Source organism: Perca fluviatilis, chromosome 11 (genome assembly GCF_010015445.1).
Source record: "Perca fluviatilis chromosome 11, GENO_Pfluv_1.0, whole genome shotgun sequence".
Classification (NCBI taxonomy): Eukaryota; Metazoa; Chordata; class Actinopteri; order Perciformes; family Percidae; genus Perca; species Perca fluviatilis.
Genome location: NC_053122.1, coordinates 33,207,915 through 33,227,382, shown reverse-complemented (window position 1 = coordinate 33,227,382; position 19,468 = coordinate 33,207,915). Strand labels below are relative to the sequence as shown.

The 19,468-nt window shown below is 41.3% G+C and overlaps 1 protein-coding gene across 7 annotated transcripts in view; it reads left to right on the top strand.

The window, feature by feature from the left end:
* Positions 1-10,193, top strand: part of LOC120568437 (probable cation-transporting ATPase 13A3) — a 39,748-nt gene extending 29,555 nt beyond the window's left edge. For 4 of the 7 annotated variants that reach the window (XM_039815968.1, XM_039815967.1, XM_039815971.1 and 1 more), the window contains 7 exons: positions 1,630-1,702; positions 1,808-1,985; positions 4,091-4,272; positions 5,240-5,328; positions 6,012-6,092; positions 6,359-6,454; positions 7,618-10,193. In XM_039815968.1, coding sequence (XP_039671902.1) covers positions 1,630-1,702; positions 1,808-1,985; positions 4,091-4,272; positions 5,240-5,328; positions 6,012-6,092; positions 6,359-6,454; positions 7,618-7,800 — 882 coding nt within the window. In that variant the 3' untranslated portion in view covers positions 7,801-10,193. Of the gene's footprint in view, positions 1-1,629; positions 1,703-1,807; positions 1,986-4,090; positions 4,273-5,239; positions 5,329-5,979; positions 6,093-6,358; positions 6,455-7,617 lie in introns of all 7 variants that reach the window. The other 3 variants (XR_005640728.1, XM_039815969.1, XM_039815970.1) reach the window with 3 other exon arrangements.
* Positions 10,194-19,468: the final 9,275 nt, after the last annotated feature.

The following is a 19,468-nucleotide window of genomic DNA, read 5'->3' as shown; positions in this document are numbered from 1 at the left end:
TCTCTCGCACTCCGTACACTTTCACATGCAGTTGGTGAGAAATACCATTGTATTATTTGATTTACCTTAAATAAAATGAGTACGATTTTTAAGAAGGAGTAATAAGTGTAATAATTTATTTTTCCTCTTTGGTAATTGAATATTTCTTTCTTTCTTTCTTTGTTTATATCACATTAAAAAAAGGAGAAGAAGTATACAATGACACAATAAAAGTAAAAAAAACGGAGGGCTTGTAAAAGGAACCCACCTGTGGCCGGTTAGCTCAGTTGGTAGAGCAGGCACACATATGTAGAGGTTTATTCCTCGACACAGAAGGTTGAGGGTTTGAGTCTGACCTGTGACGGTTTCCTGCATGTCCTCCCCCCTCTCTCTCTCCCCTTTCATATCTCAGCTTTCCTATCCATTAAAGGCTGAAAGGCCCAAAAATAATCTTAAAAAAAAAGGGAACCCACCTAACCTTGAAATTAAAGACAAAAAACGTGTTTCTGTAGTTCAACAACGCATCTAAGCTGTGTCCAGGACTATGTTCAATTTGAAAAAAATGTATTTATTTGCAAGTAATTTTGTGACTCTGCATTTCCATTTTTACGCTTGTTTGTGTCGTGATATACAGTAGATCTTACATTGCATGCATAATGTTTCCTTAAAAGGTCTTTAAAAGTCTTACATTGTTTTTGCCTCACAAACACTGGTATGGTTCCCCCGTAACACACAGAGGGCCCTATTTTAACGATCTAAGTGCACAGTGTGAAGCGCCTGGCGCAGGTGCGTTTAGGGCGTGTCCAAATCCACTTTTGCTAGTTTGATGGCGGAAAAAAGGGTCCGTGCGCCGGGCGCATGGTTCAAAAGGGTTGTACTTAGTGTCTTAATTAATTCATAGGTGTGCTTTGGGCGTAACATCCAATGAACCAATCAGTGTCATCTCCAATTCCCTTTAAAAGCCAGGAGTGTTGGTACCTTGGCACATTGCTAATATGATGGCGGATTTGCACCGTAATATTTTTATTTGTAATCTTTTGCATGTTTGTGTGCTGCTGCACGTACCTGTGTGTGTAACAAGCATACTGTGTGCCCGCTGTGCATGAGCCTAGGCGCATTTGACTAATTTGCTGTTAAAATAACAATGAAATGCTGCGCTATTGACTTTAGACCAGGTTTTTGTTGGTCAATGGCGTGATCACTTCCCGATGCCTCAAGATAGCAATACACCAAGAATGCACCTGAACACACCTCCCTGTAAGACAAGCACGCCCATGGGCGCACAGATGGGCGCAGGTGCATTTGCTATTTAAACGAAGCAGGCGCTGGACGGGAAATTGACAACTGCGTCGGTCTTAAACTAGCAAAGACACTTGCGTCAGGCTTTGCGCTGCGCCGGGTGCGAGATAGGGCCCAGAGGGTTCATGGACAGAATAAGGAAAAGTGTGAGTGAAGGCTAAAATACGTACAATGGCTGTGGCATAATGAGATCACTTCTAGATTTCTTTATTTAGAATCCTTTATTTAAAAGGGACAATGCACATTAATGAACATGAGCACAGAGTCCAACATGTAAATGTGCCAGATTGAGTCATTGCAGATCCATTCCTCTGCTGCTGTGTGACTGTTTCATCTTTTCTGATATTGTAGATTCTCAGCAATTTGGGAGACTTCCAGTTCCTCTTCATTGACATCGCCATCATTCTCATCATTGCCTTCACAAGTGAGCACCATGAAGAGCAAAAAAATGCTTTTACTCAATGTAATGAGTCCTGGGGCTTAGACGAAAGCAATTGAATATGATAACACACAGTGATTGTGTCTGCAGTGAGTCTGAACCCGGCGTGGAAGGAGCTGGTGTGGCAGCGCCCGCCGTCCAGTCTGATCTCTGGCCCGCTGCTCTTCTCCGTCCTGACCCAGATCCTCACCAGCCTGGTCTTCCAGGTCCTGGCTTTCCTCTTAGTACAACAGCAGAGCTGGTATGAGACATGGACGCCTCAGTCAGAGTGAGTGAAACTAGCACCTGCCAAATGATGAATGAGTGAGTCACTGGTTGGTAAATATAGGTAAATGCTATTACACATCGTTTCAGCCTGCTCTCCGGCTTTGTCTCTGCTGACATAGGGCTGCACAATTAATCACACTTTTATCGAAATCGCAATATGAACTAGTGCAATATCCAAATCGCAGGAGGGCGGAATATTTGTTAAAGGCAAAATATGTGTCAAACCATTCTAAAATATAGTATTTTGGTGCTGTAGAGACGTCCCGACCTACAAATCGTATTTTGTTTGGTACAGATCCTCACAAAAAAAATCACACTTCAATCTTTTATTTGTTTATTTTTTAATATTTTTCAATGATAATAATGATACAAAAATGATAATTCCCTCCAATATCGTGAATCATATCGCAATCGCAATATCAGTCGAAATAATCACAATTAGATATTTTCCTAATATCGTGCAGCCCTATGCTGACATCTTTACACTCTTTCTAACAATGCTTACATATTATTCTCACTGTACACTAACCCTTTTTCCAAAAATGCTAATGATTTTTTGCTAATGAACAAAAATCCATTGCTTATCCATCCAACTAGATTTCATTTTAAAGGGTAATATTTTTTTGACCTGCGTGTAAGTGACTGATGGGAACAATTGGTGAAATTGGTCTAGTATTGAGCGAGAACGCTTTGATCAGCAGCCACGAACTGCACTGCAATGTAATCCTATAGTGCAAATGTGCATTATGTATTTTTTCCACTAAAAGCCACTAACAGGCTCAGATTATTATTCCAAGGGTCTGACAACATTATGGAAAGGATCCCTACAGAGATAGACCTTTTTGTTCTGAGATGGCTAAGCCTACCAGACTCCATTTAACCCTTGTGTTGTCTTCAGGTCAAATTTGACCCGTTTTCAAAATTCCTTTTTCAGAAATATGGGTTTCATTTTGACTACCCAATTTGAATTACCCAAAAATAACATGGAGGATTCCATACAACACGCCTCGCAAGTACAACAAATAATCGGATCTCTACTTTCATTGAATTTTGGGTGTTTTATTCAATTTTTTAGCATTTGAAATGTTTTTTTTGAAATGTTTAAAAACAGTATCCTAACTGACATATACCAGTCTGTGATTATCTTCATTTAATACTATTTGAAATAATTCATAATTTCTGCTTTTTTAACTGAAGAATAAGTTATAATTTCCTATAAGTAAGGTTTATTGACCATGAATTCCAAAAATACGTGTAAAACTAGTGGTAATAAGTTGGTGTTAGTGGTATTTATACATGGTCAAAGAAAAGGTGAAAAGAAGCGCTAAATGTCAAAGAAAACAAGTGTCGTCACTTCTCACAAAAACGTCAGAAAAAGTTTAGATTTTTTGACCTGGGAGGACGACAAGTGTGTTGTCCAATGGAAGACAAAACAAGGGTTAAATAGCCAGTACTTTCAGCGTGTATAGAGCCAGCATACTTCCGCATGTAAATCGGTAAAGTATGTCATAGTTTTATTTTGTGTAATTTTTCTTATGCTAAAATGACTTAGTTTAGCGATAGTAATTTCAAGAATGTTTTTATGTTTAAAAAAAAGGATCTTACTCTTTAACAGAAAGGTCGACCACCGTAGGAATCCTTCCCATAATGTTGTTAGACACTTGGAAGACGTGAATTAAAGGTAAGCATTTGCTCATTGTAGCTTGTTTCGCTGCTGCCGACTGCAGCGATCTCGCTTAACACGGGACCAATGTCAAAGATTGTTGTTCCCATCAGTCACTTAGACACAAAGCCATGGGAAAATAGGGTCCAGGTAAAAAAAAAAAACTAGGTTAACCTTTACCAATTAATTTACGAGTGAGGTTAGAATGCCTTGTTTTTATTCATGTTGTATCTGCCTGTACTGGCAAATTGTAATTGTATACAGTAGCACATTTCATATCATATAAGCTGGTCAGTAGACAAAAAGAATAAAAACAGCAGTATAAAGTGCAAAGAAGTCTGGAAACATGACATTTTTTTATCTTTTTTTTTTTTCTTGGTTTATGAATGCAGAACTTTTTTTTTTTTAATGAAATGCTGCTTCTCTCTTCTCTTCTACTGTAGTGCCTGTAATGTTTCCAGATCAAGTCTCTCTTACAGCCTGAATGTAACAAGCCCTCATGACCACAAAAACATCAGGAACTACGAGAACACCACCCTCTTCTACGTCTCCTCCTTCCAGTATTTGGCTGTGGCCATCATTTTCTCCAAGGGAAAGCCCTTCAGACAGCCCAGCTACAAGAACTGTAAGAGCAATTAAGTTCTGTTGAAGCCATGAATGGATGTCAGAATGATGCGGATGGAAAGAGAGTATTGCCAGCACAGAACGAGTTTCAATTTCCCAGTCACATATTATATACAATGCTGAAAAACATTAAAGATATATTTTTGTATTAATAAAGATAGAATATTAGATAGAAAGTTGACAGAGAAGTACCGGCTGCTGTCTGTAGCTTCATATTAACTGTACCAAAATGAGAGTGAGGGATTTTTTTTTTTTTTGTGATCATGCACAACAAAACAACACATGCACGAATTAAATTCCCCTTCCAATACCATGGATATAGAGCCACTCGGCCGTGCATGCCAAAACACTTATTTATGAACTTCCAGTGGAATATCTAATGGAAAATAATCTCAAAATGAAATAGCACAACACGGTGTCAACATAAATCACAGCGCTTTCAAGCCACTTTTCGGCGAAAACAAAATACTTTCACCCAGGAAACGCTTGTTTCTTCCTTGGGAGTTTTTTAGGTTTTAATCCTCTAACTCTCAGCAAGAAAATAAATGATTATTTCCCAAAATGACGAACAATTCCTTTTAAGATGACTGGATGTCTTACTAACTACATTATGCTACAAAATGCAACTACTTTGTTCAACATTGGACATTGAGAAGTGTATATGAGTGTCAGATGAGTCTTTTTATTCAAAGTAAATGTCATTCCTATAGACTTGCACGTTAAAGTGTAATTTTAAATTCAGTTTTCCAAATTATTATTCATTTTCCTAAATGCATCCATTCCTTTTCTAAATCCAGTTTTAATATCACTTCAATATGAGTGTGACAAACCTACATATACAGTTACAATCTCTTCTGGCATTAATCACTTCCCATATGTGTGTGATGTCCTTGCAAGTTGAAAATAACCTAATAATAATAAATTGAATCTAGCATCACTGAATGTTTTTTGTATTTTACCTTCATAAGGGCCGTTCATGCTGTCCTGCATCGGTCTGTATACTTTTCTCCTCCTCATCATGCTGTATCCTGTTCCTGCCATCGACAGCTTCCTGGAGGTAAACTTAGATCGTCTCATTTCTCCATATGTTCTTGGTGCACTGGCTGCTCTAAAAGATAGAATAAACGTCCTGGCTGTGGATTTGAACAGTAGAAACATGAAAGTAGAAACGTCAACCATCTGAAAGAAGAGTAAAGGTGTAACCGTGTCTGGAAAGTAGGGCTGCACAGTATGTTTTTTTTATCGTCATCGCGATATAAACTGGCGGAAGACACTCAGAGATTTTTTGAATTAGTTGAAAGGGAATATCAGTAGAAAACTACACTTTAAAATGTTACCGTCGTTCTTTTTTAATGTTGCTTTTTATGTTCAATTCAATGTTCAATTTGTTCAATAAAATAATGTTGGAGATTCTTTTTTTCCCATTTTTTTTTTATTCATCCAATATGATGTCTTTTTTTAGCAGAATACTGAAGGCAGCAGAAAGGCAGAACGTGATATTGTTGTTTTCACATATCGCATATTTTCCTCATATTGTGCAGCCCTGCTGGAAAGTTGCGTGTGTGTGTGTGTGAGAGACAATGTGTGTGTGTGTGTGTGTGTGTGTGTGTGTGTGTGTGTGTGTGTGTGTGTGTGTGTGTGTGTGTGTGTGTGTGTGTGTGTGTGTGTGTGTGTGTGTGTGTGTGTGTGTGTGTGGTGTTGCATTCAGTGCTCTTTTCCTGCTGCTCTGCCTCCACTCAGATCGTGTGTGTTCCCCCTGACTGGCGCGTTACACTGGCCATCATTGTCATAGTGAATGCGGCTGTGTCTTTCATGCTGGAGGTATGCTTTAGAGACATCACACCCTACAAGCTCTCTGTGACTGATCTGCTTTTTTTTTAAATTTTATTAGAAAATGGTGATTTGCATGCACTGATTTTTCCCAGTTGAATCAGATGCCCAGTAGTGCACCACTGCCTAATGAATGAAATCAGTGAATCATGATTTTTAAATTTCCTTTTGAGTTCATTTTCTCTGTACATTTCTGTGGCTGTAACCCAATCTACATGACCAGCTTATTCTCAACTTCCCACTGAAATCTCCTGTAGATTTTGATCCTTGACATCATCTTGCGGACGCTAGTTTTCAGATGCAATCAGGGGCTTAATCGCCCCACAGAGCCCCCCTCTGCTGACACACTTCAGGTTGGGAAGCTTTTCTTTTCTGCTTTCACTTTTTTAGAAAGAGTTCTGCATATATACTCTTCACTCTCCAATTTTCTTGCTTCATATTTTCTCTGATGACCTGTTACATGTTGGGACTGCTGTATAAATAATCAGTAGAGACTAAATCTAATAGAACTGAATATTAAAATTAATATTATTCAAAAGGTTATCTTTTATTCTACTACATTTCATTGGGGTCTTTGTGCTGAGAAGAATTACGCCGATTGTGGTTTATCTCATGAATCCATCAGCGTCTTTTCAGTAAAGTTCAACACATTGTTTCAGGCAACAGATGGTCGCTCAATAGTGCAAAAATCGCGCTCCAATTTGCCAAAAAAAAATGATTAATTACATGATAACGTACATCAGATTGCAGGGACCCAGGTTCCATTCAGCCCAAGAATATTTGTTCTGGGAGATGGGATGAATAAGCACATAAGAAGCTGGGTCCAAACTAGTTGAATGATAGCCAGACAGATTGTTTTAAGAGAATGGAAGAATGAAGGGGTCCAGGAGTGGGCTTGTGAGATGGCTGGAGTGGCAGAATTTAAAAAAATGTCACATAAATGGTTTGCCAGATTGGATGTCTACACAAGAAAATGGGGAAAGTACCTGAGCTGTCTGGAGGGCTCCTAAGAAGCTTTGTGCTGAGGAGAGACGCGTATGATGGGCTTATGGTGTTGTCATGTTTATTTGGTTTATGGTTTATTGACTATTTTGGGGAATATTGTAGTTACTGTCTTCTTGTCTTGATTTTTGTTTGGGTGGGTGGTGATGACGAAAATGGGGTGGATTTGTTCATGTTGCGAGTTGTTTGTTTTGTATGTTAAAAAATGAAAAATAAAAAAATTGTTTAATCACAAAAAAAGATTAATGCAGGAAAGCTCTTGATATGAATGCAATAAGTAGTGTAATGAACCAGATCGTCAATGCTTCAAACTTTGTCCAATATTTCCTGCAAATAAAAGAAAATTCTGTGCATCATCTTGCAATGTGAATACAATTTAAATAGATTAGTTGCTTTAATTTGGTTAAAAAAAATTGCTGAAGAGGCTCACTCATGCATTCAGTAGAGATAACGTGAATACATCCATGCTGTCTCACTGCCTAGTTTCTAATGTTCGTACGTCACATGTTCCCAGGAGGCCAATGACCACTGGGGCTCGTCCTTCCTCTCCTGGTTGTTCTGTCGGAGAAGCAAGCCCCCGAGGGTGCGCTACATGCACCTGGCCCTGGAGCTGCAGGACGACGCCGACTGGCCCCCAAGACCCTCCACTGTAACCTACGCCAGCGATCCACAATCCCGTACCTCTGCCCCCCTCTGACACCTGAGCAAGCAAACTGCTGCACAAACTAAACCTAAAACCTTAGCTTGAGTTGAGCTCAGAGATATGGCAGATGCTCAGAGATGTGTTTGGGACGTGGAGCCTGCTGGATGCCAGCGGCCAATCTAGGAGCCTCATAAAAGTGAGACCTCCTACTGCAAGGACTGACTGACTGACTGACTGACTGACTGTGAGCTGCTCATACATAAAGTTCTCTTTCATTTTGATTAACCTCATCCGAATAGACAAACACTTTGCACTTGTCACACTGCTGAAACTTGAGCCAGAGGCCTCTGTTAAAGGAATAGTTCAACATTTTGAGAAATACGGTACGCCTTTTGACTCTCTTGCTGAAAGTTATATGAGAAGATTGATCCCACTGTCGTATCTATGCGGTACATATGAGCAGTCGGTTAGCTTAGCTCAGCACAATGACTGGAAACGGGGACACAGCTAGCCTGGCTCTGGTCCACTGTGATGTCACAGTTATACTATATATAGGTAGAAAGTGCCGCTGCATTGCTGTTACAGTCATTCCCCGGCTGCAATGATGGTACAGAGACTCCGAGAGTGCAGATGCACAAGACCTGTAAACGCTGACCAATCAGAGCAGACTGGGCTTTTTTAGGAGGGGGGCTTAAAGCGACAGGCACTAAAACGGAGCGTTACAGACAGAAGGTGAATACAGGTACATTCAGAGAGACAGTATGTGGAAAATAATGTGTTTTTTAAAGCTTAAAGTATGTAACAATGTTCTAGTAGAAACCCAAAACACAAGTATGAACCTGAAAATGAGCATAATATGGGACCTTTAAGTCTCTGCTGGTTACCAGGCAGGCTAGCTGTTTCCTCTGTTTCCAGTCTTTGTGCTAAGCTAAGCTAAGCTAACCGGCTGCTGTCTCTAGCTTTATATTTACTGTCCAAACATGAGAGTGGTATTAAATATTCTCAGCAAGAAAACAAATTAGTACATTTTCCAAGATGTCAAACGTTTCCTTTAAGATGACAGGATGTCTTACTAACTACATTGAATTTTACTGCCAATGACATACAAAATGCAACCACAACACTGGACATTGAGAATGGTGTATAAGTGTCAGATGAGTCTTTTCATTGTTTTAAACCGCTTTTTCATTATCTGACCCAATATTTGAAATATTTAAACCATGTGCCTCGGTCTGACAGATCAGATACATCGTACAGTATTCAGCTGCTGTATGCTCAGTCAGGTCCATTTAAGGCCTAAAAGCACTGGATGGAACTTTTCTCTTCACTGTGAATAAAAACATACAGCGTTTCACTAACATTATTAGCTGTTGCAATAAAAAAATCAATTAGAACATTGTTAAAAAATAAACACAGCATTAGCTGCTGCTAAAATCTAAACGTTGTGAAACGGTATTAGCTCATATAGATTTTAATAAACATTAGACACTTTTGTGTGTCAAAACAAATTGTATGAACCCAGAAAACATTCCACTGCGGCATTTCTGTCTTAGAGTTGCTTCAGTTGAAATTCTTCCTGTGGAAGACAAGCCGAAAGTTCTGTGTCCCTTTTTTAAAATGTTACTGTGTGTGTGTGTGTGTGTGTGTGCGTGTGTATTTTTCAAGGCCAGGCCATGAAAAATAAAGACGTGATTTTAAATGTCATGTCTTTTATGTAAATTTAAACTTTGGAGCTTTTGGCTTTAACAAGGTCTCCTTCTCTAACAGATTGGTTGTTGAGATGTACATGGTTCCTGAAAAAACATCACCAAACACGCGTGATGTTTTGAATATGCAGAAAGTTTGGAACAATACAGGAGAAGAATTAATAATACCAATCATTTCCTTTACGTGAATACATTGGCACTAAAAATTGATCCAGAAAAGGCACAAATTGTTGCAGAAAAAAATCAACAGAATGCAGTTTATGCAGTGTTTGACGCTCAAAATTGTCTGGAGGACGACCGCCAGACCCCCTCGTTTGAATGTGTCTCCCGCAATGTTGAAACGTGTGTGTGTGTGTGTGTGTGTGTGTGGTAGGGGAGAGAGCAAGATAATGTGTTACTTAACAAAAGAATTAAAACCATTTCTGTGCCCTTTGATTGCATTATAAAATCTTTATGCTCTTTTTTCCGAAAAATATGACTTTCTTTTTTTAATGCAAGGGGGGAAAAATGACACAGTTTAACATCACTTAGGTACTGCACATGACTGATAGTGGTTTAATTAATTAAAGCAATTGAATTAATCCAAACGAATCAATGAGACACTTGCTGCTGTGAAAATGTTATAACCGTTGATTTTAACGTGTGATTTTTATGTAATATTTTTATGTAACTGTTACTGTATACATATTTTTCTAGTTACGGATAAAAAATGAAATAAAGGTAAAAAAAACGGTATGAGAATTAGTCACCTGAACGTCTCCTTTATTACCATAAAATTACATTTTAAAAGGGGAAATGTTTTTAAGATTTGTAATACACTATTTTTACTTATTTTCTTATTTCAATAAAATGTTTCAGTGTCCGCTAACACATCCCCCGTGTTTGCTCTGCAGAACTCCCATTACATTTCCCAATAAATCTGTATATTAAGCCACTCTTGCGTGCTTCGTGGGGGGCTGACCTTGGTCACACTTTTTCAGCCAAGACTTACTGATCAATTATGGGCTTTCCCAGCCTCCTCGCTGCCTGGCATATGGGCGCTTAAAGGCGCGAGAGTGGAGGAGAAAGAGGGGTATCATTTCATGTGGAGATCAGGGCCTACAGGCAGTGAATGGGTGGATTTAGGGGGGACGGTGAATAAGGGGAAGGGGGTCCACGCTTGTACCAAAAAGAAAAGAATCTCCCACAGATCAGGGAAGAGCCTTTTTGGGAATATTCATGATGAGGATGAGGAGGCATCATGAATTCATGTGTGTCTCCCTGACTTGCGCGGATCATCTTTTCAGTAAACACTGGTGTGTACAGAGCCGGGGATGTCTTGCTTTTCGAATCCGTGTTTGCGATGTAGTTTGGTGGATAGTGTTGCCTCTCCACAAAGCAATATGGGTTTTTGTGTACTCTCTTGCTGTATTCCTTTTGTATCGGCGGAGCAACAGATGGAGAGTGGTGGAGAGACATAAAGAAGCTAAAACACACAGCCTTTCTTCCTCACAGCCAGCTACTCGCTCAAAAAGATTTTCTCAAGCTTGTGCTCAGACGTGTGCTATTTCAAACATTTTGGACTTCATCTCCTTTCTCTTTTACCCATATGTTTTTTTGTCTGAGTCGTGTACTTTCAAGATTTGGGCCTATGCACACAGTCTTTGTTTACTGTTCCTTTACTCACGACGGTCCCCACAGAGTAATCAGACCCGCTTAGAATACATTGTAGAGTAACGGCCACGGTTACCAACTTTTGGGCACCAAAAATGGTCATTTCAGGTGCTTTCTCAATGCGCCTGTTGACGCACACATGCTTTCACTTATTCTTCACAAAGCCTGCGAGCAGACGTCAATCCGCTGCAGCTTCTCTGAAGGTTTTGGACACTCATAAGGCCCTCGTCTTGATTTATAGTCGGGACACAAGGCCCACCTGATGCTCACTTATGGTTGGCCTCATTTTACAGATGACACAAAGGCACCCACGTCTGGTAAAAGGTCTGTGACCCACCAGACGGTCACAAAGCCCTTCTCCTCCCTCCTGTCCCCTAAGCATGGCTCCTTCCCCGGGTCTTCATGGCATCCCTGTCCCCCTTCCTTTATCAGTCCTTCCAGGCCTGAATGGGCTCTGTGGTTGGTCAATAAATTCAGTGATTCAGGGGGTGGACAGTTGCAGCCGTGTCAACGTTTGTTCACAGGCTTGTTGGAGGGACGGGCCCCGCCCCGCGGCTCTTTGTCTCCCATGGTCCCTCAACAGGTTAGAAGTCAATGGAGGGCCTTGTGCGGAGGTGACAGGGGCATGGATGGGGCCGCCTCTCACATGGCGTTCACACAGGGGGAGGACCGGCCCGGATCACTGTGACACTTGTTAGTGTGGGGCCACACAACATTGCCGGGGTTGCCTCTCTTGCTGTCCCTCGAGGGCCCGTGCGATATTCAGCACTTTAAACGAACTAATGGTTGAGGCTGCAGGGTTGCGTCGGGGGTAAGACGATCTGCACTCAGAGGCCTGGAGTGACCACACTGAAAAGAAGTGCACAAGTGTATCTTACAATCTCAGCTTACAGATCAGACTCACAATAAAAATGAGGTCAGGCCTTTATTTGGTCCACAATCTGTAGTTTAAATGTATACCAGAATAGCATTAATGCACTTTTGTGGCCCCTTTAGGTGCCACACTGTTGCTGAGTTATAGCCGGTTTCTCAGGCTCAGCTGGGCCAAAGCATGGGAACAGCCACGGGGAGAAAAGAGACACAGAGAGCCATAGATAGAGCAATACACAAACAGAGGAGGGCTTTAGGAGACAGAAAGCAGCGGACAGAAAAAGACACACAGAGGCTGAAGAGGGACTTAGAGCCATGACTGAAGCCTAACTGTCATGAGAAGATGAGAGTTGCCATGGCCACCCAGGAGCCACCCAGCAAGCATGTGAGCAGGGGAGGCTCGGGGGCCAGGGGCCTGGGCCCGGGCTGGTGGATCACATGCACTAACCAGGGATTATGTGCATAAGTGATGAGCACTAAGCCAGCAGGTGAAGAAGGGAAGCCCTGGGACAAGGAGTGCGCCATCCCTCAGGACAGCTCTCCCCGTAAGAACAGGGACTTTTTTTTCCCAAGTGAGGCTGATCTCCCGTGTGAAGGGGACTCAGCCAGAGGTCCTCGAGTGCTGAAAGGGCATCCCCCAGGCTGCTTTCACTGCCTAAGTGGCCAAAATGCTGGTCTTGTGAGTCATCTTCAGTGGCAAGAATGGGCCATCTTCACATTCATAAATCCAAATGCAAACACACTCATGGGATATGGACTAATCTTGGACAAGGATAAGCACCGCATGAAAAGTGCATCAGCAGGGCTCTTGTTGAAGCTTTTTGGCATGACGCTGATATAAAACAACCAATTCTACCATCTTTTGTCCATCAGAAAGAAGAAAAAAAAAGAGCCAGTTTAAGCACTAGCTAAGGTAACTCAGCTTCAACTTCAACAACAAGGGTTGCCGATGGCCCGGTGGCAAGTAGAACGCCACGTTGGGCAAGTAAATATAACAATTAAAAAAAAAAGTTTCAATAATTTTTTCCCGATCATTATCGTATCATAAATGACGTTACCGTTCTCTATCCCTCTACAACGTTTTGTGAAGTTTGCCGTGAGCTTGAATCCAAGGCAGATAAAAGTGGATAATTTTTCCACTTTTACTTAAGATAACAAATGCCAGTGTGCCGTGATACAGTATGTCACAAAAGTGAGTACACCCCTCACATTTTAGTAAATATTTCATTATATCTTTTAATGGGACAACGCTGAAGAAATTAGACTTTGATACAATGTAAAGTATTAATTGTAAAGCTTGTATAACAGTGTAAATGTGCTGTCCCCTCAAAATAACTCAACACACAGCCATTAATGTCTAAACCGCTGGCAACTAAAGTCAGTACACCGCTATGTTAAATTCCCATAGAGGCAGGCAGATGTTTATTTTTAAAGGCCAGTTATTTCATGGATCCAGGATACTATGCATCCTGATAAAGTTCTCTTGGCCTTTGGAATTAAAATAGCCCCACATCATCATCATCATCATCATCATCATCATCATCATCATCATCATCATCATCATCATCATACCCTTCACCATACCTAGAGATTGGCATGGGTTACTTTCCATAAGATCATCTCTCAATGCAAATCAAATCAGCTATTAGGCTAACCGACATAAAACCATGCCAATCTCTAGGTATGGTGAAGGGTATGTGATGATGTGGGGCTATTTTAATTCCAAAGGCCAAGGGAACTTTATCAGGATGCATAGTATCCTGGATCCATGAAATAACTGGCCTTTAAAAATAAAAAAATCTGCATGCCTCTATGGGAATTTAACATAGCGGTGTACTCACTTTTGTTGCCAGCGGTTTAGACATTAATGGCTGTGTGTTGAGTTATTTTGATACTGTAAAAGCAAACAGCATCTCTTCCACGGCAGCTAAGAGGACAACCCCTCCTCCGAAGCCTTGCCAGTTCTTTTTACATAAACTGAACGCTGAGGCAAGTCAGGTCAAATATAAGAGTGTACTAATAAAAAAAAGACTTGTATAAGGGCCCGTAAAAATAGACTTTGGGCAAGTGAAAAAAAAACCTTAACGTTGAACCCTGTAACTTTACAGTATATATGGACAAGAGGCTCATTTTGTTGCCAGGATCAACAGGTTCATAGGTTGTTTTGCTGTGGGGAATCAATGCTCATAATATCCATGGCCTTACAGGAATGTCTTTGAACCTCGATGGCACAAAGAAATCAGATTCCCATGGTCCACCGAGAGAAAATACACAGTTAACCAACCTCCCCCCCCAACACCTTTTCAACACGATAGTATCCCTGAACATATTAACATGTAAATACACTTAGATACTTTGACAATGCACTGAAATGCATATAATCTACATGCTAACTAGTCCTTTAAAGACTTTCCACTGCTGAATGTAGTTTGGGAACACTTTCATGTCTGGGTTTTAAAAATTAAATGTGAGGCCTCTCTTAGAATCTCCAAAAGCGTTTTTTTTTTCTTCTTCAATTTGATGAGGGATAAGGCGATGACTGGGTTCCCTTTTCAAAGGGGGAGACCCAGAGTTCAATAAGACTTCAGTCTCATTGCCTTTGCCTCCAAGTTGAAGATCTAAATGCTGGCTTTTTTTTTTTTTTTTTAAGAAAGAACCCACCACGTTAGGTGACAGATGGCAGGTTGTTATGCTGAAATACCAGTTGCTATGGTCCCCTATTCCTCCGCAGCTTCCCTTGCCATATTTAAGCATCCTCTCTGCTGGTGTACTGACTTGGAATAAGCTGACTTGAAACTCTACTCAGGTTGTTGTTGACAAACATGAGCCTAGATGAGTCTCCTAATCTCCCGCTCCTTTATGCGCTCTTTATTGCCGTATAAACAGGGCTGAATACGCTAAAAAAACTAAACCTCTGTTTTCAGCCTTCTCTTATCTCGCGCAGGGTTTAATCTAACGCCCTCTACCCTTTTTACATCTCTGCCTCCGCTAAACTCGACCATATTTTTGATTCAGCACGTCACCATGGCAACCAGTTATTTCCCATCCTTGAGCCCCCCTTCCAGCTTCTCTTCTCCATTCATACCACTACCCCCCACCCCTTTCCCCTTCTTTTTTTTTTTTTTTTGTCCAAATAAAACAAAGCGCAGAGTGAATGAGCTCTGAGGTAGGTAAATGTATTCAGTGACATCAGCCAGGACGAGTCTATTCTGCCGGATTCCTGTACCACTTGTTTCCAGCCTTGTCTGGGGGCCGGACACTCTGTTGGGCCCATTGTCCCACGTGTATTGCACACAGGCCCGCAATTAATGGAGGCCTTGTCTAAGGCTTCTGGAGCAGAAACTGCTGTTGGGGAGGGGGACAAAAGGCGGGCATGCAGAGCCGGGGGTGCTGGGAGTTGCTATGGGAGGGAGGGCCCCCCTCCTTCCCTCTGTAAGGGGATTCAAAAGGGAGAAAGAAGACGGAGAGCGAGCGGAGCGCTGGATGAGATGTTTAAGTGATCCCCTGTGTCTGTGCCCTCCCCTCGTGGCCTGAGATGTTTTCATGCCAGCAGTTGAAAGACCAAGCTCGGCAGTGTTTGATGATGAGGATGGCCATTTCACTGCCCGCATTGGCGGTGCATGGCGGCTGGGTGGAGAACGCAGGGGCCACCGCTTTCAGACCAGGTGAAGATGGAGAGGAGTGTGGCAGCTGTGTGGAGACTCTGCCACTGCTTAGAGGTTTCTTCATCAGATTTGAGTCCCTTTTCTTGTAATGTTTTTTTCAGTTATACCATGCGATCTGTCAACGCTATCTCCTCCTATGCTGGCGTAAATTCCCGGGCGGTGCTGTCATGTAACACAGTACAAATACTTTGTTATCTGTGCTTTACTTTGTTATTTAGCCTATATTTCTGGAAACTTTCCCTTTCACTCTGCCACATTTCCTAAATAAGATGTATACTTTTACTCTGATACATTTCCCCTGAGCATCTTTGTTACTGCAAAATGAAATACGAAGACAATGACCACCCCGACGACAGTGATGAACTCGGTGAACGCTGATGAAGATCACACCTGTTGCTGTATTTGCGAGAACTGTTTTCGTATGTTGGAGTGCAAGATTTTTCATTACAACAAGATGAAAATTCTGTTTCTCTTTATCTCTCTGTTAATGTCAGCTCTGTCGAAATATGCAGTGTTTGGTCCTTTCACCTGGAGAAATTGTGCCTGGAAAGTCCTGGAAAAGACTTTTTAAATGGATGTTTAAGAAGGTGTGGAAACCCTGAATATTATGCTTTATAATAAGGTAGCCACAATAAAGTTCATAATCAAAGTTTCTTTTTTTTTACTTTTACTTCTTATGATTAAGAACATTTAATATCAGAAAATTACTTTTGATACTTAAGTACAGCAATAATCAGATACTTTTAAGTAATATTCTAAAAGGTGATTCATATTAATGTTTAATATGTTTGTTTGTTTATGTATGCACCTTTCACCAAGGCAAATTCCACATAAGTGTACTTAGTGTGCTAATAAAACCTTTTCTGATTCTGAACTTCTACCAAAGCCATTCTTGAACTTTTACTCACGTATTGCTTTCAGGTACTTTAAACAAGACTCCCAGGCTCATTTGATCCACAATCAAATTATTTTATAAGGTGAAAGCAACCAAGTTCTTTGTTTTTATGTGCAGATGATCCTGGTGCCTCACAGAGATAAAACACATACAAGAGCTATTAGATGACGAGTTAATTAAATAGAATAAGGACCTGGCTATCTGAGAATAGGCGTCTTTTACACATGACTAAATTTATCTTGTTTGGATGGAAGTTTAAGCTAAGGAAGGACTGACCTGGTCTTCCTGCCCCCTGTTTCAATCAACTTGTGGCTATCAGTCACATGCTGGACCTTGACAGCTTTCCAACCCCTTCCTTGGCTCGCTGGAGTTTCCCTTCAGGTCTGATACAGATCACAGCTGTGCTATAAACCTCATGTCCACATCGCCGTCCTCCGCACAATAAAGGCTTGTTTGTGGCGGAGCAGCAGGCCCAATGAAAACAGGACTGATAGGATGTAATTTATTGTTGCGTGGCCTCTTCTCCAGAAACCCTCTCATCTGCTGGGAGCAGAACCTCGGGCTGTTTCATTACATTACATTGCATTAGATTACATTACATGTCATTTAGCTGACGCTTTTATCCAAAGTGACTTACGATTGCTGTATATCAGAGGTTGCAGGCCTCTGGAGCAACTAGGGGTTAAGTGTCGTGCTCAGGGAGGCAAAGGCATGTGTTCTATCCACTGCGCCAACACCAGGCCTGTTTGTTTCAAAGGAGCATCGTGTTGAAACATCCAGTTAGAAGATTATCTCAGCACTTTATGGGATCCCAGGAGAACGGTTGGCCATAGATACAACAGCATCACTTCCCCACTCACTCTTTTCCTGAGGAAACCTTTACTTGGGGAAATGCAATCTTTTCTTTTTTTTTTTTTGGGAGGAGGGGTCTTGTGAGTTTATCCTCAAAACCTCAACAACAAGTACAACACTGTCTTTATGTTCTGGTCATGAGAGCAACACCCACCGTCCTCCTATCCTGCTGAGGATGAGTTATGAGTTATTTCAGTAAAGGAAATATCCAGTGGTGGAATGTAACTAAGTACATTTAAGTACTGTACTTAAAGGGATACGCCACCGTTTGTTGAAATAGGGCTTATCACGGTCCCCCCTAGCTGTAGGTGGGCCAATGCTTTTTTGTGCATGCTTTGTTTTAGTCCGGTGCAACACCGGCAGCGCCGCCGCTAGTTAGCTTAGCGCAGTGAATGGAAACCTATGTTAGCATGTTGTGAGTAAAAGTGAGCCAACATAAACAACAACAACCTAATTACTTGCAGGGAGACCAAAAATGCGTTGGCCCACCTATCTACAGCTAGGGAAGACCGTGATAAGCCCTATTTCAACAAAAGGTGGCGTATCCCTTTAAGTACAGATGTTGAGGTACTTGTACTTTAGTTGAGTTTTTTCTTGTGACCGGGAGGTCGCTGGTTCAATCGCCAGACCGACAGAAATAATCTGGGTGGGGAAAGTGAAAGAGCAGCGCTTGTCCCTCCCTCATCACATTGAGCAAGGCCCTTAACCTCCAACCGCTCCAGTGGAGCTGCTCAGTGGCCAGCAGGTCAGACTGGGGTTGTACCGGGCAGCTTCCAGCTATGAATGTGGAGCTGGGTGAATGTGACATGTCGTCGTTGCGAATGAGAAGTTGTTCTCAATCGACTACCTGGATAAATAAAGGTTACAAAAAAAAAAACATTTCAGAGAGAAATATTGTACTTTTTACTCCACTACATTCATCTGACAGCTTTAGTTACTAGTTACTGTTTTATTTGTATTTTATGACTCTGTGAGTTATGTACTTTATGTCTTATTTATTCTTCTGTACAGCACTTTGGTCAACTTTGGTTGTTTTAAAGTGCTCTAGAAATAAAGTTTGATTGATTTATTGAAATTAAAATGTTTGCACACAAAACACATGAGGTTTATAATATACAATGTCGGGGCACCTGGATGGCTCAGTTGGTAGAGTGGGCGCCCATGTATAGAGGTTTACTCCTCGACACAGGGGGCCCAGGTTCGACTCTGCCCTGCGGCCCTTTGCTGCGTGTCATTCCCCCTCTCTCTCCCCTTTCATTTCTTCAGCTGTCCTGTCAATAAGGGCCTAAAATGCCCAATAAATAAATAAATGAAACTAGCCAAAAATATAACGGCCTACAAGTCCAGCTGAAATGATTAGACCATTAAACGCACAACTGTTTCCAGTTTCTAAAATGTGAGGCTTGTTCTGCATTGATTACTTTTACTTCTAATACTTTAAGTCCATTTTCCTTATGATACTTACATACTTTTAATTAAGTAGCATTTTCAATGCAGGACTTTTACTTCTACAGTGTGGTATTAGGATCTAATACTTCTTCCACCAGTGGAAATAGCCACACTGATGGTCCCTTCTGTTTAAGCGTTGACTAATCTTATAATGAGTTTAGTTATCGAACAGGTTCGACCTATTTCGGCTTGACTTGATTTCACTTGACTAAATGTGGCATTGACTCGGGTCAAGAAGCCAGTGGCGCTTGAAGTTGTCTCGCTCACACAGAGAGGAAGCCATGGATGCAACCGCTGACCTGGCTTTGAGGGTCATTTCACCTCTGAGGATTTAGGAGCTTTACAGAGAGCGTTTGGGGTCTATCGGGGAGGATAGAGGCCCATGATAAACCTGGGCCAGACAGAGATGTCTGTCAGTTTATAGATCAGTGGGACTATTCAACAAGCAGCACATGTGCCCGTTTTTACATGCAATGGTCACACTACTACAGTCAATAATTATTTCTTTGTGCATTTTATACTTTCTACAGAATAAAACAATGAGCTTCAGATCAGAATAAAAAGCTTTAAAATCATCGAGCAAGGAGATTAAAAAAAACAAATAAGGAAAAGACATGTACCATTACCTCTGA